General features: G+C 40.0%; 1 protein-coding gene across 1 annotated transcript in view; it reads right to left on the bottom strand.

The window, feature by feature from the left end:
- Positions 1-319: 319 nt before the first annotated feature.
- The window catches only part of LOC106137994 (inactive dipeptidyl peptidase 10), a 126,320-nt gene continuing 102,283 nt past the window's right edge, over positions 320-24,356 (bottom strand). The window contains exons 5-19 of the mRNA XM_060951145.1: positions 19,700-19,827; positions 19,219-19,385; positions 18,338-18,555; positions 17,770-17,872; positions 17,182-17,303; positions 14,798-15,051; positions 13,932-14,082; positions 8,022-8,165; positions 6,580-6,720; positions 5,168-5,259; positions 4,624-4,744; positions 4,077-4,150; positions 3,310-3,470; positions 2,269-2,471; positions 320-627 (exon numbers count right to left, since the gene is read on the bottom strand). Coding sequence (XP_060807128.1) covers positions 478-627; positions 2,269-2,471; positions 3,310-3,470; positions 4,077-4,150; positions 4,624-4,744; positions 5,168-5,259; positions 6,580-6,720; positions 8,022-8,165; positions 13,932-14,082; positions 14,798-15,051; positions 17,182-17,303; positions 17,770-17,872; positions 18,338-18,555; positions 19,219-19,385; positions 19,700-19,827 — 2,229 coding nt within the window. The 3' untranslated portion in view covers positions 320-477. The remainder of the gene's footprint in view (positions 628-2,268; positions 2,472-3,309; positions 3,471-4,076; positions 4,151-4,623; positions 4,745-5,167; positions 5,260-6,579; positions 6,721-8,021; positions 8,166-13,931; positions 14,083-14,797; positions 15,052-17,181; positions 17,304-17,769; positions 17,873-18,337; positions 18,556-19,218; positions 19,386-19,699; positions 19,828-24,356) is intronic.

Genomic DNA, 24,356 nt, shown 5'->3' with positions numbered 1-24,356 from the left:
GCGCACTGGCCGCTAAGAAAAAAGTTAATATTTAATTGAAGAAAAATTGTGATCTTCTTTTGTTAATTTTTTCCACAACAATTATTTAAGACGCAAGAAGTTAAGATTATTTTTATGTTTTGAATTTTTACAATAAAGTTTTCTTTATTTTCTTTATTTTACATCCCGACCTAATTTATCTAACCAGTTTAGTTTATTAGTTTGTAGTCATCTTTTTTCTTTCTTTTTATAAGTAGTTTTATCTTTAGTTTTAATTTGATTACAATGTTACAATAGTGTTACGGAAGAAATAAATGAATTCAAATTCAAATAGTCTAACCAGTAGCTTTTGATACTTTTGTACCAAACATAGCTATATCGACTGTAATATCGATATTGTTAATGTCAATTTATATCGATAGTTTGGCAACGCTATAAATAAGCCAGCGGAATCCTGACTTGTCAAACGTCGTCGGGGTGGGGCCCCTATGCAAAATACTAGTCCCTGAACGGGAACAGACCCCCGACCCCCCCGGAGTCCCAATCCGCTACTTCCACTGGTCCAAAGCACTCGTCGAAGAACTGCTCCATAGATTTGTAGAGGTGAAGTGATGAACGTTCAAAATCATGGCCCTCGTCTGGGTATACCTGAAAAGTATTTAGTTTTTATTAATGAACAAGTGCCGTGTGGTTTCCGGCACTAATAGAAAAAGAATAGGACCACTCTACCCCTTTCCCATTGGTGTCATACATACATACATAATTATAATCACGTCTATATCCCTTGCGAGGTAGACAGAGCCAACAGTCTTGGGCGGACTGATAGGCCACGTTCAGTTATTTGGCTTTAAGATATAATTAAGATTTGAATAGTGACAGGTTGCTAGCCCATCGCCTAAAAAAAGAATCTCAAGTTTGTAAGCCTATCCCTTAGTCGCTTTTTACGACATCCATAGGAAAGAGATGGAGTGGTCCTATTCTTTTTTGTATTGGTGCCGGGAACCACACGGCACATTGGTGTCGTAAAAGGCGAATAAGTAAATAGTAAGCTTATAAACTTGGGATTCTTCTTTTAAGCGACGGGCTAGCAACCTGTCACTATTTGAATCTCAATTCTGTAATTAAGCCAAACAGCTGAACGTAGCCTTTCAGTCTTTACAAGACTGTTGCCTCTATCTACCCCGCGAGGAATTTGGACGTGATTATATGTATGTATCAGGTAAACATAACAGGTTACTGTATGCAAGTGTGCTGGTGATATTAAAAGAGTGAATGCTAGAAACATGGTTAACAGAGTCAGTTGTCCAAAAAGGCTCGCCTAGCGGTGTACAGAAACGCGTTGGTCCCAACACTAACATGTGAGAATGAACGTTTTATGTGTAAAAAACAGAATGTTACAGAGAAAATGAGAGTAGAAAAGAGTGATCGATGTAAAATTGACTGACAGGATATGGCTCTCGGCGTAAGCACAAAAGAAAGCTTAGTCGCCTTTACGACATCCATGGGAAAGACATGAAGTGGTCCTATTCATATATGTTCATATATAAAAATTGCCGTGTGGTTCCCGGCACCAACAGAAAAAGAATAGGACCACTCCATCTCTCTCCCATGGATGTCGTAAAAGGCGACTAAGGGGTAGGCTTATAAACTTGGGATTCTTCTTTTAGGCGATGGGCTAGCAACCTGTCATTATTTGAACCTAAATTCTATCATTAACCCAAATAGCTGAACGTGGCCTATCAGTCTTTTCAAGACTGTTGGCTCTGTCTACCCCGCAAGGGATATAGACGTGATTATATGTTATGTTTATGTTATAAAAATTCCCACAAAAAACCTCTTGGGTCGTAATCAAACATGTTCAGACTAGCTTCTCTACGATTTTTCCATTCAAATGATTTTCCGTTCATCTACAATCAGGTTTTTTAGCGAATGAATAAATGTTAGGTAAATGGTCAGGTGAAAAGTACCCGAAACCGTCGAGCTTGTATGAAGAGAGTTATGAATGTGGATGAAGCAAAGTAAATATGCAGAGATCTTGGCAAGTGGAAAGAGGTGGTCTCTGCCTACCCCTCCGGGAAAGAGGCGTGATTTTATGTATGTATGTATGTATGAATAAATGCGATTTAGGCGATGGGCTAGCAACCCGTCACTATTTGAATCTCAATTCTATCATAATGCCAAACAGCTAAATGTGGCCTATCAGTCTTTTCAAGACTGTTGGCTCTGTCTACCCCGTAAGGGATAAAGGCGTGATCATATGTATGTATGTATGTACGAATAAATGTTTACCTGATGCGTGTACACAGCCCCAGCTCTGATCAACGCTCTTGCTAAAGCCAGCGCGTGATGCGCCGGCGCAGCGAGGTCGGCCGTGGCGTGCGCCACGAACAGCCTCCGGGGCGGCAGGTTGCCGGCGCGCCTCCACACTGCGCTCGCGCCGAGCGCCCCGGCCCAGGAACCATAGCCGCTGTACCGCTCCGTCCAGTACGAATCTGAGGGTAGGTGAACAACTGTTGGAACTGGAATGTTGGCGGCGCACGCGGCGCTATTCATTACTGCCAACTTTGCCATAAAAATAGGGACAATTGTACAATCTCATAACTGACTTAGTATTGCATACATACATATATGAAACCACGCTTTTATCTCGGAGTGGCAGGCAGAGATTACGTCTTTCCAATGCCACGATCTCTGCTTCTTTCGTTTCATTCACATTCATAACTCTCTTCATGCAAGCTCGGCGGTTTTGGGTACTCTTATTATTGTTTTATATTTATGTATATATTTTCTCTCAATTCCTGGTTTTTCGGGAATTATAAGTAAATATGCTGGTTTGTGCACAACCGTCCATAATAATATGAAATGAAAGGTTACCTTGCAAAGGTTACGGAGGTCAGATGGGAGTCGCTTCGTGTAAAAATCTGACTCATTCAATCCAGGGTCTAAGTTCAAAAAAAAAATTAATGATGATTGAAATACAAAAAATAATAGGACCATTCCATCCCTTTCCCATGGATGTCGTAAAAGGCGACTAAGGGATAGGCTTACAAACTTGGTATTCTTTTTTTAGGCGATGGGCTAGCAACCTGTCACTATTTGAATCTCAATTCCATCATTAAGCCGAGCTGAACGTGGCCATTCAGTCTTTTCATGACTATTGGCTCTGTCTACCCCGCAAGGGATATAGATGTGACCATATGTATGTAAGATTAATGATTATGATTAAGATGGAGAGATAGAGAGAGAAAGAGAGTGAAAGAGAGTGAAAGAGAGTGAAAGAGAGAGAAAGAGAGATAAAGAGAGTGCTAGAGAGAGACAGCTGAGACTGACTGTGGTGCGCGAGGTCGGTGAGCGGCGCGACGGCGGCCAGGCAGCGCGTGACGTTGCGCGCGTCGCCGGCCGCCAGCGCCGCCGCCGCGCCCGCGCCGTAGCCGCGCCCCCACGCGCACACGCGCGCGCCGTCCACCATCTTCAGGTTGTCGCGCAGGTAGCTGTTGGTGGCGTTATTGATTTTACGAAAATAAAATATATACCTAAATAAAATTGTACATCTTTTTTCCTTTGCTACAAGTAGTTTAACTTTAACTCTAATTAGAGTACATTCGAACAAAGTCGTTAAATCAATACCACCCCCCGCAGCTACCTGAGTAAAAGTTACCAGAGTTAAAGTTGAAACTACTTGTATAAAGCAAAGAAAAAAAAAGTACAATTTTATTTAAGTATTTATTTTGTGAAAATGTACTCAAATAAAAACTTAAGCTAAAACTACTTGTAAAAAAGAAAGAAGAGAGATGACCAATTTTATGCAGGTATTTATTTTATTAAAATGTAGGTACTCAAATTTAAACGTAAGCTAAAACTACTTTTAAATAAGAAAGAAAAAAATATGTCCAATTTTATTAAGGTATTTATTTTACAATCACAAATTAAACGCGCATGTAACGCACCTTTATATTATCTTGGACGATTCGAATCATGATCAATGACCAAGCGAGTCGTAAGGTACGCGTTTTATAGGTAACTGTATTATTTATAAATACGAACTAGATAGATATTGCAACGCGAAAGTTTAAAATCAGTTAAAGATGATAACTTACGATAAAACAGCTATTTGGTCTTCCACGTCCACTGTCAGCAGTTTATTGTAGATTTCTGTTCTCAGTTCTTCTCCCTGAAAACAAAATGAAAAATTTCAGTCGTAGGTTAAGGCATTTATTCCTTGCCAAAGTCTGTTTGGTGAAATAGCTCGGAATTTGAGTTCGATCAGGCGCAGTAATTTCTTACGAAATCATAAATTTCGTTTGTTCTAGAACCGTCTTAATAAATGAATGTAGCGAGTGTAGTGAAGAATATTACCTATCTCCTGCTCCCCTTGGCCTCTATCACTCAATTCACTCGCTACTCCTGTCATTTGCGTCACTAGGTTCACTCGCCTCACTCGCTTCACTAGCTTCACTAGCTTCACTTGCCTCACTCGCGTCACTAGCTTCACTAGCTTCACTAGCTTCAGTAGCTTCACTAGCTTCACTCGCTTCACTAGCTTCACTAGCTTCGCTCGCTTCACTGTATTCACTAGCTTCACTCATTTCACTCATTTCATTAATTTCCCCTAAAGTTCTAGAAGGTTATAAACAAGGCTGTCACCTGTCCCCCGCTCCCCCGGGCGTCGATCTCCGCCACGATGAAGTTCCTGGCGGCCGCGAGGTACCAGCCCCAGCTCGGCCACCACTTCTCGGTCACCAGTTGCCCGCCTGGCTCCGCTGACCTGGGGAAGTCAAGGTTGTTATAAATCAAATTGGCTTTAAGAAAAGATTTGGGTCAATATTTCAGCATGTATTGCCAGGAAAAAACGTCTAAAACGAAAAATCACATTAATTTTTTCATACATACATACATACAATCACGTCTATATCCCTTGCGGGGTAGACAGAGCCAACAATTTTGAAAAGACTGATAGGCCACGTTCAGCTGTTTGGCAAAATGATAGAATTGAGATCTTTTAGGCGATGGGCTAGCAACCTGTCACTATTTGAATAGTGACAGGTTGCTAGTCCATCGTCTAAAAGAAGAATCCCAAGTTAGTAAGCCTATCCTTAAGTCACCTTTTACGACATCCATGGGAACGAGATGGAGAGTTCCTATTCTTTTTTTATTGGTGCCGGGAACCACACGGCACACGTGTACTTACACGTGCAGTACCAGCGGCAGCGGCAAATCATCCGTTTCTCTAAACCCTGGGGGCAGAAGAAGTCGAACCCTGGCTTCGCGGTTAGTTTGAACCTGAAAACAAGGAATATAAAATAAATAAATTAAATATATACCTACGGGACAAATTACACAGATTGAGTTAGCCTCGAAGCAAGTTCGAGACTTGTGTTGCGAGATACTAACTCAACGATACTATATTTTATAATAAATACTTATAAAGATAAACATCCAAGACCCAGGCCGATCAGAGAAAGTTCTTTTCCCATCATGCGCTGACCGGGATTCGAACCCGGGACCTCCGGCCACAGACGAGCGCACTACCGCTGCGCCACAGAGGCCGTCTATATATATACCTATATACTCGAATATTTTATATTATTCTCATGTAGGTACAGACATTCCAGGATCATGGTCAGAAGGTGCACCCTGGGCTTCTCTCCAGAGAGGTGAAGTTATATCTAGGATAATCATCAGGATAGTACAAATAGCTTACCTCCACCCTAAAGACTTTGGCTTGTAGCTGCGCAAGCGTCGCCTATCTGTGAGAGCTATACGACTTTAGCACAGACTAACCCCAGACAGAACTATAAAGTTGACCCGGGACAAATATTAGTAAGATAACAAAAATACATACATACGTAAAATCGCGCCTCTTTCTTGGAGGGGCAGGCAGAGACTAAACGCATCTTTCCACTATAAAGATCAGGTACGTAAAATCATTTGTCCGGAGGTGTGAGCAGAGACTTAACCTTTCCACCATGACAAACCTGTTTAAAATAAAACACAAGGAACAACTCTCAAAGCGTACCTCGACTCTGAAGACCATGGGCTAGCAACCTGTCACTATTTGAATCTCAATTCTATCATTAAGCCAAATAGCTGAGTGTGGCTTATCAATCTTTTCAAGACGCTCTGTCTACCCCACAAGGGATATAGACGTGACCATATGTATGCATGTACCTCGACTCTGAAGACTATGGGCTAGCAACCTGTCACTATTTGAATCTCAATTCTATCATTAAGCCAAATAGCTTAGTGTGACCTATCAGTCTTTTCAAGACTGTTGTCTCTGTCTACCCCACAAGGGATATAGACGTGACCATATGTATGTATGTACCTCGACTCTGAAGACTTTGGCCTGAGGCTGCGCAAGCGCCGCGAACTTCTTCCGCAGCGGCGCGCCATCTCAGTCACTATTAGAATCTCAATTCTATCATTAAGCCAAATAGCTGAGTGTGGCCTATCAATATTTTCAAGGCTGTTGGCTCTGTCTACCCCACAAGGGATATAGACGTGATTATATGTTATGTATTTAGAGCATTGCCTTATATATATACATACATATGGTCACGTCTATATCACGTGACGATATGTATGTATGTATGTAGGTACCTCGACTCTGAAGACTTTGGCCTGAGGCTGCGCAAGCGCCGCGAACTTCTGCCGCAGCGGCGCGCCGTCCCACAGCACGGCGCGGCGCGCGCCCGCCGCCGACACCACCAGGAACGCGGGCGGCTCCGGCCCGAGGCACTCCTGTTGTAAGTATATGTTATTATTATGTATTTAAATATGGTTGTATCCTGCCTGATCCTGATATACTGTAGCGACTCCCAAGTTTGTAAGCCTATCCCTTAGTCGACTTCTACGGCATCCATGGGAAAGAGATTAAATGGTCCCATTCTTTTTTGTATTGGTGCCGGGAACCACACAGCACCTTATGATAGACAGTTTTAAACTCCAGTTTCCTTACCTGCACGTAGTATTTAAATGTATTTATGCGTATTTGCATGTATTATATATAGATATATATTCTGTACCCGTAACCGCCGAGCTTGCATGAAGAGAGTCATGAATGTGGATGGAGCGAAGGAAATATGCAGAGATCGTGGCAAGTGGAAAGAGGTAGTCTCTGCCTACCCCTCCGGGAAAGAGGCGTGATTTTATGTATGTATGTATGGATATATTCTGTATGTATTTTATTATGTTCATACATTTATTTATCTTGCTCTGCGCCAACGTCCGATCTCCTGTTTGGTTTCCTTCCACCCAAAGGTGGACTGGAAGAGATTGCTTTAGCGATAAGTCAGCCTTTGTACCATCTATATCTGCTTTGTGTTGTTTTGTATGTTTTCTCTTATGGTGCAATAAAGAGTTTTATCTATCTATCTATCTATCTTGTACAATTCAGGGATGAAAAATTGAAAAGAGTAATGAAGCCTTTTTGTATGAAGTAAAAATGAAAAAGCAACTAATTAAAACATACATTCGGGCCGTGTGGTTCCCGGCACCAATAGAAAAAAGAATAGGACCACTCCATCTTTTTCCCATGGATGTCGTGAAAGACGACTAAGGAATAGGCTTATATAATTCGGTTTCCTCTTTTAGGCGATGGGCTAGCAACCTGTCACTATTTGAATCTCAATTCTATCATTAAGCCAAATAGCTGAACGTGGCCATTCAGTCTTTTCAAGACTGTTGGCTCTGTCTACCCCGCAAGGGATATAGACGTGACCATATGTGTGTATGTATCATAAAGTAGGACCTTCAAGTGAGCATCTTCCTCTTGGCATTAGACCCTGTTACATCCTCACCTTTATTGAAAGGAGCCCAGGGTATGTTTGAAGATAGATTGATTGATAGATAGATAAAACTCTTTATTGAACCATAAGAGTAAAACATACAAAACAACAAAGCTATAGATGGTACAAAGGCGGACTTATTGCTAAAGCAATCTCTTCCAGTCATGGAATGGAGTGGTCCTATTCCTTTTTTATATTGGTGCCGGGAACCACACGGCGCCTTATGATAGACAGTTAAAAACTCCAGTTTCTTACCTGTACGTAGTAAGAGTAGTTCTTGCTGAAGGTGATCCTGTTGTACAAACAGAGGGTAGGCAGAGAGTCGTTCTCGTCCGCCACGTGGGGCAGCACCGTCGACGTCGGCCAAGGGGGTTGGGGCGATGTGGAGTTCTCACCCTCCTATGAAATTTAATTAATACTCGTGTACAAAGAACAGTGCTGTGTGGTTCCCGGCAGTGCCGTGTGGTTCCCGGCACCAATATAAAAAAGAATAGGACCACTCCAACTCGGTCCCATGGATATCGTAAAATGCGACTAAGGGGTAGGCTTATAAACTTGCGATTCTTCTTTTAGGCGATGGGCTAGCAACCTGTCACTATTTGAACCTAAATTATATCATTAACCCAAATAGCTGAACGTGGCCTATCGGTCTTCTCAAGACTGTTGGCTCTGTCTACCCCGCAAGGGATATAGACGGTGCGGCAGCACCGTCGACGTCGGCCAAGGGGGTTGGGGTGATGTGGAGTTCTCACCCTCCTATGAAAATTAATTAATACTCGTGTATAAAGACATAAGTCTCTGCCTACCCCTCCGGGAAAGAGGCGTGATGTTATGTATGTATGTATAAAGACATATTTAAGACGATATGTACATACATTACATACATGTGATCACGTCTATATCTCTTGCTTGATAGACAGAGCTAACAGTCTTCAAAAGAATAATAGGCCACGTTCAGCTGTTTGGCTTAATGATGATATGTATGTATGTTGTATAACATGCTTCAAACGTAAAGGCAGTCTGTAACACCCTTGTGCTGCCGTGTGGTTCCCGGCACCAATATAAAAAAGAATAGGATCACTCCATCTCTCTACCATGGATGTCGTAAAAGGCGATTAAAGGATAGGCTTATAAACTTGGGATTCTTCGTTTAGGCGATGGGCTAGCAACCTGTCACTATTTGAATCTCAATTCTATCATTAACCCAAATAGCTGAACGTGGCCTATCAGTATTTTGAAGACTGTCGGCTCTGTCTACACCGCTAGAGATATAGACGTGATCATATATATGTATGTAAATATGAATAATAATAATTAAAAAATGAAGGAATAAGAATCTTTTCTGATCAAACCCCTCAACAACAATCATACATGAAAATGGTTAAAGAAGAACTCGATCGTCGTATTAAAAATGGTGAAACCAATCTTGTCATCAAATACATCAAAGGCATACCCAAGATTGTCGTTTCATCGAGTACAAAAAACCACCAGCAGTAGCTGCCACGAGCAGCTTACCAAGTGAAAACGAGATAAACAACGTTTCTCATCAATACTGTACCAAGTACAAAGACATCACTATGAGTAAAAAATCTCTGAAATTTCTATATGCAAATGCTCGAAGTATAATGAAGGCGGGCAAACTTGATGAACTAAAGTGTATTCTGCAATCAATGAATGAAACTGTTCATATCATAGTGATCTCAGAGACTTGGATTAAATCCGATGAGGATGTGAAAATCATGCAAATACCCGATTATACCCATTACTATAACCATAGATACGACTCAAAGGGTGGGGGAGTTTCCATCTTTGCCCACAACACAATGAAACACAGCCTCGTTGAAGAAAAATCTGTTGACGATAACCACTATCTATGGATACACATAGATAAATTTTCATTAGACTTAGGTGCAATATATAAACCTGGTCGTACAAATAGCAAAAGTTTTCTAGAAGAATATACGTCGCAATTAGAAAAGCGCAAACGAGCTATTGTCTTCGGTGACTTTAACTATGACCTATTAAGTCATGAAAAATCTGCCGACTACAAATACGCCATGGAAGAAAGTGGTTTTAATATTCTCAACAAAATTGATCCCTTATATATCACTCGTGAAACGGACTCGACAAAATCAATATTAGATCACGTATGTACAAACGTCAATCAGAATAAGTTTCACTTTGCAATTATTGAATCCAACTTGTCAGACCACAAACATATATATTTGGAAATTGATAAACTTGTACCAGCGGCTATTAAATCAACCCAATATGAAGCAATTAGTTATGATAAATTATTGGAAACAGTCAAAGAAGTAGATTTGAATAATATAGATGCAGATTATACTAAATTGGAAGAGATCCTAACTACGTGCGTATCAAAATGTAAATTTACAAAAACCAAAAAACTCTATCCCCCAAGACAAGATTGGATAAACCAAAATATTATGGACTCCATCAACAAAAGAAATGAATTAGGACTCATGAGTCGGAAAACCCCAAAAGACAAGTCAATACAAGAAGACCTGATCAAAGAAAGAAAACGAGTAATAAGTCAAATTCAGAAAACCAAGGCAACTTACTATCATAAAGCATTCAAAAATTGTGTCGGTAAACCAGCGAAAATGTGGACTCTTATTAACAGCCTTTACCAAAACAAAGTAAAAGACTCAAACACAAACTCACCAACGAAACTTGTATCTGAAAATGGCATCATTACACATGAAAAAGAGATGTGTGAGTACTTCAACAACTATTTTTCTACAATAGGTGAAACTTTGGCTAAAGCGATACCACAGAAATACCACAAAGACAACATTTTTAACGCTGCTGGTCGCTCTCAGGACTCGGACTTGCCCGATCTCTCGAATTTTACACCTGCATCGCCTGAAGAAGTTGGTAAAATTATAGATAATTTAAAATGTAACACTGCCTCGGGAATAGATGGCTTAACTGTAAGAACAATTAAATGTCTAAAAAATCTTATACTGGAAAATTTAACCCAGAGTATAAACAAATGTTTGGAATTGGGCATATTTCCCGATAGCCTAAAGATAGCAAAAGTTACCCCAATATTCAAAACAGGAAAGAAAACAGACCCCAGTAATTATCGCCCTATCTCAGTCCTGCCCATTATTTCGAAAATCTTTGAAAAAGTCTTATATAACCGTCTCGAATCTTACCTTGCTATAAAAAATGTCATATCTAATAAACAATATGGTTTTCGACCAAAATCTAATACGCTTTCTGCAACAATTGACATAATTACAAAAATAAAAACAAACATAGATCAGAAGCAAATAGCGATAGGAGTATTCATAGACCTGAAAAAGGCTTTTGACACCGTAAGTCATAAAATACTTCTGAAAAAATTACACTCTATTGGTCTTACTGGAACGGCGCTTGAAATTTTCAAATCTTACCTTTCTAATCGGCGTCAAATAGTTAGAATTGGGAACCAGCGCAGCCAAGCTAAATCTATCACATACGGCGTTCCACAGGGATCTATCCTGGGTCCACTGTTATTCCTTATATATATAAATAATATGCATGAAATAGGCTTGAAGGGTGACGTCACACTTTACGCTGACGATACAAGTCTTTTTTATTTTGGGAACTCAGTCAACTCAGTGATCTCGGACGCTCAAAGTGATCTCGACTTATTAAATCAATGGTTCCAATTCAACCTATTGACAATAAATATTCCGAAAACGAAGTACATCATATTTAAAGCTAAAAATAAAAAAATTGACAATTATCCACCTTTAAAAATAAATGGAACAGTTATCGATAAGACGAACCAACAAATTTATCTTGGCCTTCTGCTTGACAATCAACTCACCTGGCAACCACATTTAAACAAAATAAAATCTAAACTAACATCTCTTACGGGAGCCTTGCGTGTTATTGTTAAATGCCTACCTAAAAATACGCGATACTATATTTACAACGCGCTAGTGAAACCACACATTGACTACCTTATACAAATCTGGGGTACCGCAGCTAAATCTCATCTAGACGTTATCCAAAGAGCTCAAAACAAACTAGTTAAAGTGCTTTTTCACTATCCATTTTTAACTCCTACAAAAAAGATATATAAAGAAACGAATTTACTAAATATTACTCAATCATACATATATTTTACATGTCTTTTAATCCAAAAAATACTAACTAAAGATATACATAGTGAAATAGAATTTACTAAAAAAAGGCGAATACAAAGAATGACATTAAGAAGTGCAAATAATATTGTTTTAAGAGCGCCCAGAACAAATTATGGCAAGAAAACTATTTTATTTGAAGGAGGCCAATTATACAATAAACTTCCTAAAAATATCAAAGAAGCCCGATCGATGTATTTATTTAAAAAACTATTAAAACAATACATCAATAACAACTTTTATAAATAAATAAATAAATATACAAAATAAAATATCATTACTAAAAACTATAATAATATGCCTACCTATTGATAAACCATATAATATTTACATATAAGTATATATATATATAATATATATAATATATATCATAATAAAATATTAAAATATTACTAAATAAAACGCACGCGGTTCCAAGCACGGTGCGACGATGTCACTTCTAGTTACGGCTTCTTACATCTTTGTACGCAACTTGTTTACCGGCCATCTACTTGCCTATCTACGCCCGGCGGTACAGTGCAGTGAGACTTTATTATTAAGTTGTGAGGGTAGAGTGTGACAATTACATATTGTGTTTGTGTTGCGATGTTAATGTACGCGTATCACTACTTATGTTTATAAATTGATGAATGTTCTCATGTAAGTGAATTTTGTTAATTCTTTATGAGAATAAATGCCTTTAAACCTAAAAAAAAAAGCAACAAAAGATGATTACCTACAAATATCCTATTTTTGGAAATAAAACATCTAATTGAATTCAACCTCTGTCAATATCTTTTAATTCACATAAGCAAGTTTCCTTTTGAAATAAAAGATCGATTCGGATTCAACCACTGTCAATATCTTTTTGAAACATAATCAAATAAGCACATTCTCCGAGGCATCTCACCACATTCTCAGTAGTGGGCTCCAAATGTCCTATTTTTGGAAATAAAACATCTAATTGAATTCAACCACTGTCAATATCTTTTAATTCACACAATCAAGTGAACACATTCTGAGTGGGAAGACCTAGACGAACGTATCTTGATCAAATTAAGGACGTCCTGGTAAAGGGTCAGGTCAAAAGTACCCGAAACCGCCGAGCTTGCATGAAGAGAGTTATGAATGTGGATGAGGCGAAGGAAGTATGCAGAGATCGTGGCAAGTGGAAAGAGGTAGTCTCTGCCTACCCCTCCGGGAAAGAGGCGTGATTTTATGTATGTATGTATGCAAGTTCAAAAAGAAATTCAAAAAATTCAAAATTTTTTATTCATTATTATAGGATATTATTATATCGCTTAATAATTGTCGTATGGTTTAACAACTTGGTTGACGTCAAATAAATTACTTAAAAACTAAGTTTACTGCCGCTTCCAAGGCGTCAGTGCAGAAGAAGCGGTAACAAACTGCAGTAAGTGAACAAGTAGTGTACAAGTAAGTGATCACATTCTCCGAGGCATCTCACCGCATTCTCAGTAGTGGGCTCCAAATGTCCTATTTTTGGAAATAAAACATCTAATTGGATTCAACCACTGTCAATAACTTTTAATTCACACAATCAAATAAACACATCCCGAAGGCGTCTCACCGCATTCTCAGTAATTCAACCACTGTCAATATCTTTTAATTCACACAATCAACTAAGCACATCCCGAAGGCGTCTCACCGCATTCTCAGTAGTGGGCTCCAAATGTCCTATTTTTGGAAATAAAACATCTAATTGAATTCAACCACTGTCAATAACTTTTAATTCACACAAGCAAGTGAACACATTCCGAAGGCATCTCACCGCATTCTCAGTTATTCAACCACTGTCAATAACTTTTAATTCACACAATCAAATAAACATATCCCGAAGGCGTCTCACCGCATTCTCAGTAATTCAACCACTGTCAATATCTTTTAATTCACATAAGCAAGTAAGCATATTCCGAAGGCATCTTACCGCATTCTCAGTAATTCAACCACTGTCAATAACTTTTAATTCACACAATCAAATAAACATATCCCGAAGGCGTCTCACCGCATTCTCAGTAGTGGGCTCCAGGGTGGTCTCCGCGGGGAGAACGTCAGCGCCCGGGCAGGTGAGGCAGCGCGCGCCGGGCTCGCCCGACACCGCCACGCGGTACAGGTGACGCTCCCCGGGCTTCTCCGGCGCCGTTCCTATCGCGTATCTGGTGACGAGGGTGTTATAGAGTGTGTCATATTAGTGTCAATGTCATTGTCAAGAGAGATACATAGACTAACAGTTTGTAACGGCCATACAAGACAATAAATCAGTTTGGCATCATGCAAGCGAAGCTCGAATGTGTTTTATTTATAAATATCCTAAATAATCATAAATTCCTATATGAAACATAGAGTGCCTTTATGTTCGAAGCATGTTGTAATGAATGAATAAATAAAGTTCGTTTATTTCAGACAACAAAGATAAATATACAATTTTCAATAAAATACAAATAGATATAATTAAATCAATATAAAAAGAGATGGAGTAGTTCTACTCTTCACACGCCAACCAATAGAAAAACAAAAATAAAGCATGTTTTGTATACTACAAAATTACCGGCAACAATAAAAAAAAAATAGGACCACTCCTTATTTTTCCCGTGAATGTCGTAAAAGGCGACTAAGGGATATACTTATAAATTTGGGATTTTTCTTTTAAGCGATGGGCCAGCAACCTGTCACTATTTGAATCTCAATTCTATCATTGAGCCAAACAGCTGAACGTGGCCGATCAGTCTTTTCAAGACTGTTGGCTCTGTCTACCCCACAAGGGATACACGTGACCATATGTATGTATGTTATATCTATTTTATTTTGAGGCTTTAGTGCGACAGAATTTAATGTTAATAATTATTTGTATGTATATTAAAAATGTCTTACAGCAGCTGCCGCCTTTCATCGAAGCCGAGTAGCTGCGTCAGCTCATAATTGCCCTGCGTCAGCGGCGTCATGGTATCCTGCGAGAGCCTGACCGCGTGCCGCCACACGGCGCGCGCGTCGCGCACGGGCGCCGTGGAGAACAACGCGGCGCGGCCGGCCGCCAACGCCGCGCCGCCGCACCAACCGCACTCCTCCGCCGTGGGCTCCGCGCCCAGCCCCGACCAGCGGCTGCCGTCGGTTTCGTCGCGGTATATCTGAGTGGAGAACGTTGAAATGTGGAACAGGTTCTAATCACAACTACATACATACATAAAATCACGCCTCTTTCCCGGAGGGGTAGGCAGAGACTACCTCTTTCCACTTGCCACGATCTCTGCATACTTCCTTCGCTTCATCCACATTCATAACTCTCTTCATACAAGCTCGGCGGTTTCGGGTAATCACAACTACTTATTACTATATCTATATCACTATTTTGTATCGGTGCCGTGTGGTTCCCGTCACGAATAGAAAAAAGAATAGGACCACTCCATCTCTTTCCCATGGATGTCGTAAAAGGCGACTATTGGGTAGGCTTATAAACTTGGGATTCTTCTTTTAGGCGATGGGCTAGCAACCTGTCACTATTTGAATCTCAATCCTATCTTAAAGCCAAATAGCTGAACGTGGCCTATCAGTCTTTATAAGGCTGTAGGCTCTGTCTACCCCGCAAGGGATATAGACGTGATTATATGTATGTATGTATGTATGTATCTATGTCACTACTATTATTATGTTCACCTCTTGGATTTCACGGGTCTATACACCCCGGATTTTTGAGAGGCTTGCGTGGGGATATAAATCCAACACGTAGAGGCCCTTTGGAGAAGTTGATGTTAAGTTGTTCTCCTGCCAAAACCCGTTCCCGGGCATATCAATAGATGATATGTCCATGAACAGGTCTCGGCAGGAGGTGGAGCTATTACAAAATAAGGAAAAGGATTATGGGTCATGGAGTTGACGTTTGGATGGATTTAAACTGGGCTATTGCTGGAGAAGTTCGGACACCTGCCATAATCATGAATACGTGACTATTATGTGGCAGGTGGTGACTCGCCAGTCACTATTATTATTACTAGGTGTATTAAGTAACCTATTATTATTTATATTTATATATTTTTTTATTTTACAGTTATCGCACTACCCGTACATCCATCTCAGTTTGGTCCAAAGGTTCGACTGGCAGAGAATGCGAATTTAAGTCCACCTGTTGTACATTTTACGTGCATGAAGTTTAAATAAATAAAGAATCATATCTCGGCTTTTTAATCATGACTCTGTTCTGAGTTATTTATATTAATTTGAGTGCTAAACGATGCGTTTAGGGTGAGGGAAACATCGTTTGGATACCTGCACATTCAGGTAACTGGATGTGTAACCATGATCTATTACGGGTTAGATACCCCTGCAAAGATTGCAGAGGTCAGACGTGAGTCGCTTTATCTAAAAACTTCATATAACAAATCCAGATTCATGGTCAAGGGGCGCACCTCGGGCTCTCGAGAGGTTGGATGTTACCGGGACTAATGAAAGGCAAGTAAGTAAGCTTAATAAATTCTTTCTCGAGTCTTGAATTGGTTTTGAAGTTAATTTAGAATATATACATGTTTATATATTTACTTTATTTATTTATTTGTATTTTACGTATATAATTGTTGTGTCTTAAGGATAATTCTAGTAAAAGAACTGTTGTTCACCCTTGCCTCAATTTTGTTTATGATCCTCTTACTGTCAGGTTGGCTGGAAGAGATCCCACTTAGGGATAAGCCCGCCTTTGTACTGTACTGTTTTTATTTGTAATGTACTCCTTTAGTGAACAATAAAGCATTTACTTACTTACTTTTTTACTTACAAGTAAGAGGACAAAAATTTATGATCACAAAAAAATACAAAGATAATAACCTGACTTCATCATGGTTGGAGTGTGCACCCAGGACGTCTCTTCAGAAAAACGAGGAACCAGAACAACGGCAGAAGGAAAGAAAGAAAAGAAGAAGACGAATATAAAAAAATAATTAAAATTTATTACCTCTCCAAGCCTTGCTAATTTGGTATATATTGTATTTACTTTATGTAAGTTTATTATTTTGTATTTATATATGTATTTTATTATATTTTATTTATGTATTTGTTTATGTACCTATGTCTATTATTAGTTGTGTGAGTGGAGTACACGCCTGTCACCCTTTCCATCATGTCTCCTATCTCGGGTCTGCTGGAAGAGATTTCTTTTGAAATAAGCAGAACCTTTGTAATTTTGTTTCTTGTGTTTATCAGTCTCGATGTTTTCTGTGTACATAAATTAGTAAATAAATAAATAAATAAGACGAGACAAATATACTCACATCTTGACAATTGAATGACTGTGTGCTACAGATGCTGACGATGGAATAGTTCTGAGGTCTATTGAGGAGAAGAACTGCAATCTGCTTCTCAGAGATCCAAGTGGTCCAGCGGACGTACCACGCTGGAAACAAAATTTAAGTAAGATTTGTCAAACAAAAATTCTTGTGTTTATCAATAACGGCACCTTTGGTTCAGAGGTTTTTCGTACTCTTTCCATTAAAATAATGGTTTCTACTTTTACTCAAATAATTTTTTTTATTAGATTTATCTAATATTTAAACATAGAGCATGCCAGCTGCTGCTTTTTTCCCATACAAATTGAAAAGGTCAATCAAGGCTTTCATTAGGTGATGATCTAGCAACCTATTATTGAATCTCAATTCTATCATTAAGCCAAATTTACCTGAGATTGGCCTATCAGTCTTTTCAAGACCATTGGCTTTGTCTGCCCGGTAAGAGCTAGACGTGATAACATATATGTATATGCTACTTCAACTATGTGGGAAGGCAATATCTTAGGTTACACGATCAGTTTAAACTTTGAACCCAATTGTGCTCAAAACAGTGGACACTGATTCCAAACTCACTCTTGTCGACTTGCGATGAAAACTGTATCGGATGAGGGAAGAGGTACTTCGGAGTCTTCAGACTGACCACGTTGACGGTCACTACTGGATTGTTAGTGTTGACCTGTGAACAAACAGTTGTGTAGCCTCCTCTGTCCTTGAGTCTTCTATGTCGTTACTTTTACCCACTTTTTACGTGGGGTCGGCAGAGTATGTTAATTTTTACAAAAAACTAGCGACCCGCCCCGGCTTCGCACAGGTGCAAAATTCGGAAAAAATTATACATAAAAACCTTCCTCTTGAATCACTCTACCTGTTACAAAAAACCTCATCAAAATCCGTTGCGTAATTTTAAAGATTTAAGCATACAGACAAACAGACTAAAATAGCGACTTTGTTTTATACTATGTAGTGATGTTGCAAGTTGCTTCTGTCACTTGCCATGTCATTAGCCACTCCCTTTCTACTCATACTAACCTTTACCTGCCACTATTCGAATCTCGATTCCATCATTGAGAATATAGCTGAACGCGGCCTTCCAGTCTTTTCAAGACGTGATCAAATGTATGTATGATGTATAAATTCTTACCTTGGGGTACCTCAAGGTCCGTATACTAGGATAAGCAGGCGGTTCCTGTTGATCTAGCCCGTACCACGGGTACTTGTGTTGTTGAACCTGGCTGTCATTGTAGCTGATGAACATGAGGGTCTGGCCATCCGGGCTGAACCACATGGCGCGGTCCAACCTCAGGACTTGGGTCTCGTACAGAAAGTCCGGCATGCCGTTGAAGATCACGCCGGGAACACCTGGAATGAAAAACGAAAATGAACCATTAAGCAAATGAATCTTTATAATATAAAATTCTTCCGTAGCTGAGTGACAAAACTGACAGGAAACACAATACAAACTACTCTCTCCTCCTGGCTTTAGTCCTGGTTACATCATCACCTCTATGGACAGGAACCTGGGGTTTGCCTTTGACCATGGATCCTAGATTGGGTTAAACTGGTTTTTACACGAAGCGGCACCTATCTGACCTGGGCAACCTTTGCAAGTAAACCTAACCCGTATTGGATTCACGGTTACACATCCAGTTGCCTGAAGGTTCAGTTCATCCAGTGCAGGTTTCCTAACGTAAGTCAAAGGCACATCCTGGGCTCCACTCCAGATTGGTGAGGATGCAACCGGGACTAAAGCCGGGAGGAAGAAGAATCATTGATCATCTCCCCTTGAGTTAGCCTCGAAGTAAGTTCGAGGACTTGTGTTACGAGATTCTAACTCAACGATACTATATTTTATAATAAATACTGATATATATAAACATCCAAGACCCAGGCCAATCAGAAAAAGTTCTTTTCTCGTCATGCCCTGGCCGGGACCTCCGGCGTCACAGACAAGCGTACTACCGCTGTGCCACAGAGGCCGTCATAAATATATAGATATAGATACAAAACCAAATGAAAACTGACCATTCTTCGTGATCCGACAGACCAAGGTCTTCAGCACCTTAGGCTTGTAGTAGATGTCGTTGTCGTGAATAAAGACCAGTCCACCTCCAGGAGTCGGCGCCCACTCCGCGTATTGGAGCAGAGGGGCGCTCCGGTCGTCTTCCACTGGGGAGATAGGGATCTTGTTCCTGGAAAGGTTGAAGTTTATCATACAGATCACGTCTTACAGGGCAGACAGAGCTACCAGTCTCGAAAGTCTGAAGAACTGACATTCCTGGGTACAACCTCATTTCCCTGGAGACGAAGAAGAGGAGGTCCGGGTCGTGCCTTTTGACCGGGTGCCGTGTGGTTCCCGGCACCAATACAAAAAAGAATAAGTCCACTCCATCTCTTTCCCATGGATGTAGTAAAAGGCGACTAAGGGATAGGCTTACCTACAAACTTAGGAATGTATAACTAGATTTTTTGTTTAAGAAACCTTAAGTGGATGCTTTAATCTCACCTGTTGTTAACATCGTAGACGTGGTACCGAGCCAGTCTCGCGTGCCTCCAGCCCGGTCTCACGTCAGATATCAGGAGAACGAACTTCATGTCGAATGAGACCTTGAAGTCCACCGCATTGAGCTCTCTCTGTGGATCAAAGCGATTCTATTTAGTGACCAGCTATTAATGATTCTTTCGAACATGTTGAAATTATTTCTAAGGCACATACATACATATGGTCACGTCTATATCCCTTGCGGGGTAGACAGAGATAACAGTCCTGAAACACTGAATGGTCACGTTCAGCTATTTGGCTTTTCTTTCTTTCTTTTCTATATTATGGCTTCCACCGGATTTTCGGTGATTCTGCCAATGTCATGGTTTGAAGAGACACGAAGTTACAAAAATGGACGGTATACAATCTGAAAGGAGAAGGTTAACAAATGTACAGACACAAAAAGACAAACACAACAAGTAGGTATTGTTAGTAAAAGAGAAGACAAGTTAATGATTATAATGTGTAGTGAGTGTGTAAGGTATAAAAGTTATGCAAAATAAGGGACATACTTAATAGGGAGATTTCGGAAGTTAAAAAAAATAAATAAATTTGTAATGGGAACTATAGTTTTAGGTTATTTTTAGTTATGAACTTTGCAATTATATAACAGAACCGAGTGTGGACAAGAGAAAGAAATGAATTAGTGTCTAAATTTAGATGGAGAATGTTAGACGGAATTATGTTACGAAGATGGACCACAAGTTTGGGGCAGTTGAAAATTATATGATTAAGACTACCTTCATCCAGGCCACATTCACAGATAGAAGTATCTCTAATTCGGAGTTTATGGAGGAAGACAGGGATACATACATGGCCAAGTCGCATTCGGATAATAACCGACGTTACCCACTTCTCCAAGTTTCGATGCCGGAAGAACCAAGGGACTTTGGGTAAGTTTGGTTGGATATTTCCATACCAGACACCTTTTTGCTGACGAGAATGTTGCCATTGTCTATTCCAATTAGTCATTAATTGTGGTTTAGCCAGAAGTCTAAGGTCTCGAGAGTAATGAAATTTGTGGCAGTCAGAACCTGAAGTAGAAGCTTGTTTAGCCCACATATCTACTGTTTCATTACCCTTGATTCCTGAATGGCTTGGAATCCAAGCAATAACTACATTAATACTGGAAGACTGACATTTATATAAGGTTTCTCTAATTTTCAGGGTAATTGGAAAGTTATCCTTTGCATGGAAGGGTCGTTTCAAAATATCTTGGAGGCAGCTCAAAGAGTCTGAGAGGATAAGTGATTTGTCCAAATTGTGAGATAAAACAAATTGAACAGCTTCAAAGAGAGCAATGGATTCTCCAGTAAATATAGAGGATTGTGAAAGATATTTAAAACTTAGTAAAAGATTGAATTTAGGTATCCAAACTGCTGCACCAACATTAGAGTCCTGAGATAATTTGGAAGCATCCGTAAAAATGAGGGTCCAATCAGACCATTTCTCACAAATGATCCGGTTGAATATCCTATCAGCACCAGGAAGATTCTTGGAAAGTCCTATGTTTAGAAGAACATTAGGTTGGAAGATGAGAGGGTGGTAGTCAATATCAAAGATAGGATTTTTGGAGAATTGGGCAACTGGGTGGGGAAGGTTATCTATTTTATCGAAGCTTTTAACCAAAGGGGGGTGATCTTTGTTAACCCAATAAGAAGAGGTTTGACAATAGTCTGATAGAGAGTTAAGTATTTGTAATAAGGGATGAGAAAATAATTGGATTGTTTTGTAAAGAAATCTATCAGCTAAGAATTGTCTCCTTAATACAAGAGGAGGATCCAAACATTCAACCTGAAGGGCATTTGTTGGAGAAGATTTCATAGCACCGGTTATAATTCTGAGACATTTATGTTGAATTTTGTCTAATTTCGCCAAAGCTAATTTGTTGCATGGTTCTAATAAGAAGGCACCGTAGTCAAAATGGCTACGTACAAGGGCATTATAAATTAATTTTTGACTATAGGGGTGGGAGCCCCAGCGGACCCCAGAGAGAGACCTCATGACATTAACTCCCTTTTCAGCTTTTTGGACAACATGGTTTAAGTGAGTAACACCTGTTAGTTTGGAGTCTAAGGTAATTCCTAAAAATTTACAACTGTCTTTTTGAGGGATAGTTTCATTATTAATCGAAACAGTTAATAGGGGCAAAGATCTCTTCCGAGTAAAGACGACACAGTTTGATTTAAGCGGGGAGATAGATAATCCATGGTCTTCTAACCAGGTGTTGAGGTAAGAAAGAGCTGAATTTAAACGACGGCTAATGTCATCAAAGGAGTCCGAAGAAGCGAAAAGAACTATATCATCAGCATATTGAAGAATATTGCAAAAGCAATTGACAGACTGATCTAGGTCAGAAGTATATAAATTATACAATATGGGACTAAGTACAGAGCCCTGTGGAAGACCCTTCCAAACAGAGCGAGGGGGAAGAAGAGAACCCTGCAAACGGACAATTATGTGACGATCCATGAGCATATTACACATGATATTAATCAGCCTCACTGGAATACTCAGCTTATGCAATTTTTGCCTGAGAATAGGAAGTTGAACGTTATCATATGCTGAAGTTATGTCAAGAAAAACGCCTACTACATGATCGTTTTTAGAGAATGCCACTCTTATATGGGAGACCAGGATGCTCAAGCTGTCCAGAGTTCCCATACCTCTTCTAAAGCCAAATTGAGTATTTGGAAGTATGCCCTTTGATTCAATAAACCATTCTAATCGATTTTTGATGAGGTGTTCCATAATTTTATGTATTACCGATGAGAGGGCAATGGGTCTATAGCTGAGGGGGTCTAGAGGGTTCCTCCCTGGTTTAAGAATGGGAATAATAATTTGGTTCTTCCATGATTCTGGGACAGACCCAGACAGGAAGATATGATTTAAAATGGACAGGAGGTATAATTTGGAAGGAAGAGGAGCATTGGTAATGAAAGAAAAGGGAATGCCGTCAATACCAGGGGAGGAATCCTTGAGACCGTCCAGAGCGGATAATAATTCTTGGAGGGAGAAGGGATCATCTAGGATGGTTGGGGAAGGACAGTTATATGAGGAGTATGGAAGTTCGTCCAAAGCAGGAGCGGTTAGAGGGGAAAGTCTATTTATAAAATCATTGAGCCAAGGTGAAGTGTCATTAGAAGAGGAGTCTTGATAAGCTGTGGCTCTTCTAAAAGATTTAATTTTCTTCCAGACACTTGAAAGAGAGGATTTGGGGGAAATGGACTCACAAAAGGACTTCCAGCCAAGGTGTTTTTTTTGAGACAATAGACGCTTAGTCTGTGCCATTGTTTTACGAACAAGTAGATAATTTGTCAAGGTGGGATCACTATTAAAATCTTTCTCAGCTTTGTTTCTTTTCCTGATAAATTCGGAGCATTCAGAGTCCCACCATGGAGGGGAGGGAATTTTGTTGTGTGAAGCATTTTTAATTGGGATTGATTCATCTGCAGCAGAAATAACAGCAGATATGAACTCTTCATACACCTGTAAAAAGTTTTGGTTAGAGGGAGAGGGAAGGGAGGATGTAAGAACCTTGAGGCAAGTTGAGAACTTGTCCCAGTCTGCCTTTTCGGTTTTGTATTTAAGAAGTGGAGGAAGGGGCGGAACCTTGGAAATGGATTTAATTAGTGTGGTAAGGACTGGAAAATGATCACTACCATAAGAAGTAGGTAAGACCCGCCAAAGCAATAGAGGAGCTAGTTGGGGGGATGTTAGGGTAAGGTCTGGGATACTGACATTTTGGGACGGAGGAGACCGGCGGTTGATAGAGCCATCATTTAAAGTGCAAAGGTTTATGTTGTCAAGAAGATCAAGAAAGACAGGAAAAATTGAATCGTCAAAGGGGCAGCCCCAGAGGGTGCTAGGTATGTTAAAGTCACCTAATATGATAAGGGGAGTAGGGATAGAAGATAGAATAGACTGTAGTTCCAGGACAATAGAGTGGTGAGGGTGAGGGAGGTAAACAGAAACAAAGGATATTTCTAAGGCTCTCACAGCAACAACATGGAAGGAAGAGCTGTGAGGGGGAATAGGAACTTGAGTGAAGGTGATGGATTGAGAGACTAACAAAGCGCAGCCTGCCCAACCATCATCTCTATCATCTCGAAAACAAGAGTAGTGTGGGATATGGAAGTGAGACGTGCGTTTAAGGCACGTTTCAGCAATGGCAACTATAATGGGATTGTATCTATTGATTAAGAAGACTATATCAGGTTTCTTTTTGGATACACTCCTAGTATTCCATTGAAGAAGAACTTGGTCCATTATGTTTGGAAAGGATGGGAACGATTATTTGTTGAAGACGAGAAATGGTATTGGGCGGTAACATATCAACATCTCGTGATAAAAATTGGATAAGGGCGTCTGCTAATATCTCAAATAGGTTATCATTTGGAGATAAAGCAGTGGAAGGGTCCTGGTGTTGGCAAGAACACGCACAACCATTGGGAAGGGAAGATTTTGGAGTTGCGGTAATTTCTCTGAGAGCCTGAATGTCATAAGACTTTCCAAGCTCTGGAATCGTTTTTTGTAAGAGGAAGACAGATTGGGGGCTGAAGAGCGGGGAGGGTTTGGTGGGCGTTGTGGAGAGGAGACTGGAGATTGGGAGGAGTAGAAT

This window comes from Amyelois transitella, chromosome 24 (genome assembly GCF_032362555.1).
Source record: "Amyelois transitella isolate CPQ chromosome 24, ilAmyTran1.1, whole genome shotgun sequence".
In the NCBI taxonomy this organism is placed as follows: Eukaryota; Metazoa; Arthropoda; class Insecta; order Lepidoptera; family Pyralidae; genus Amyelois; species Amyelois transitella.
Note: the sequence above shows the minus strand (reverse complement) of the source record. Positions and strands in the feature narration are given on the sequence as shown.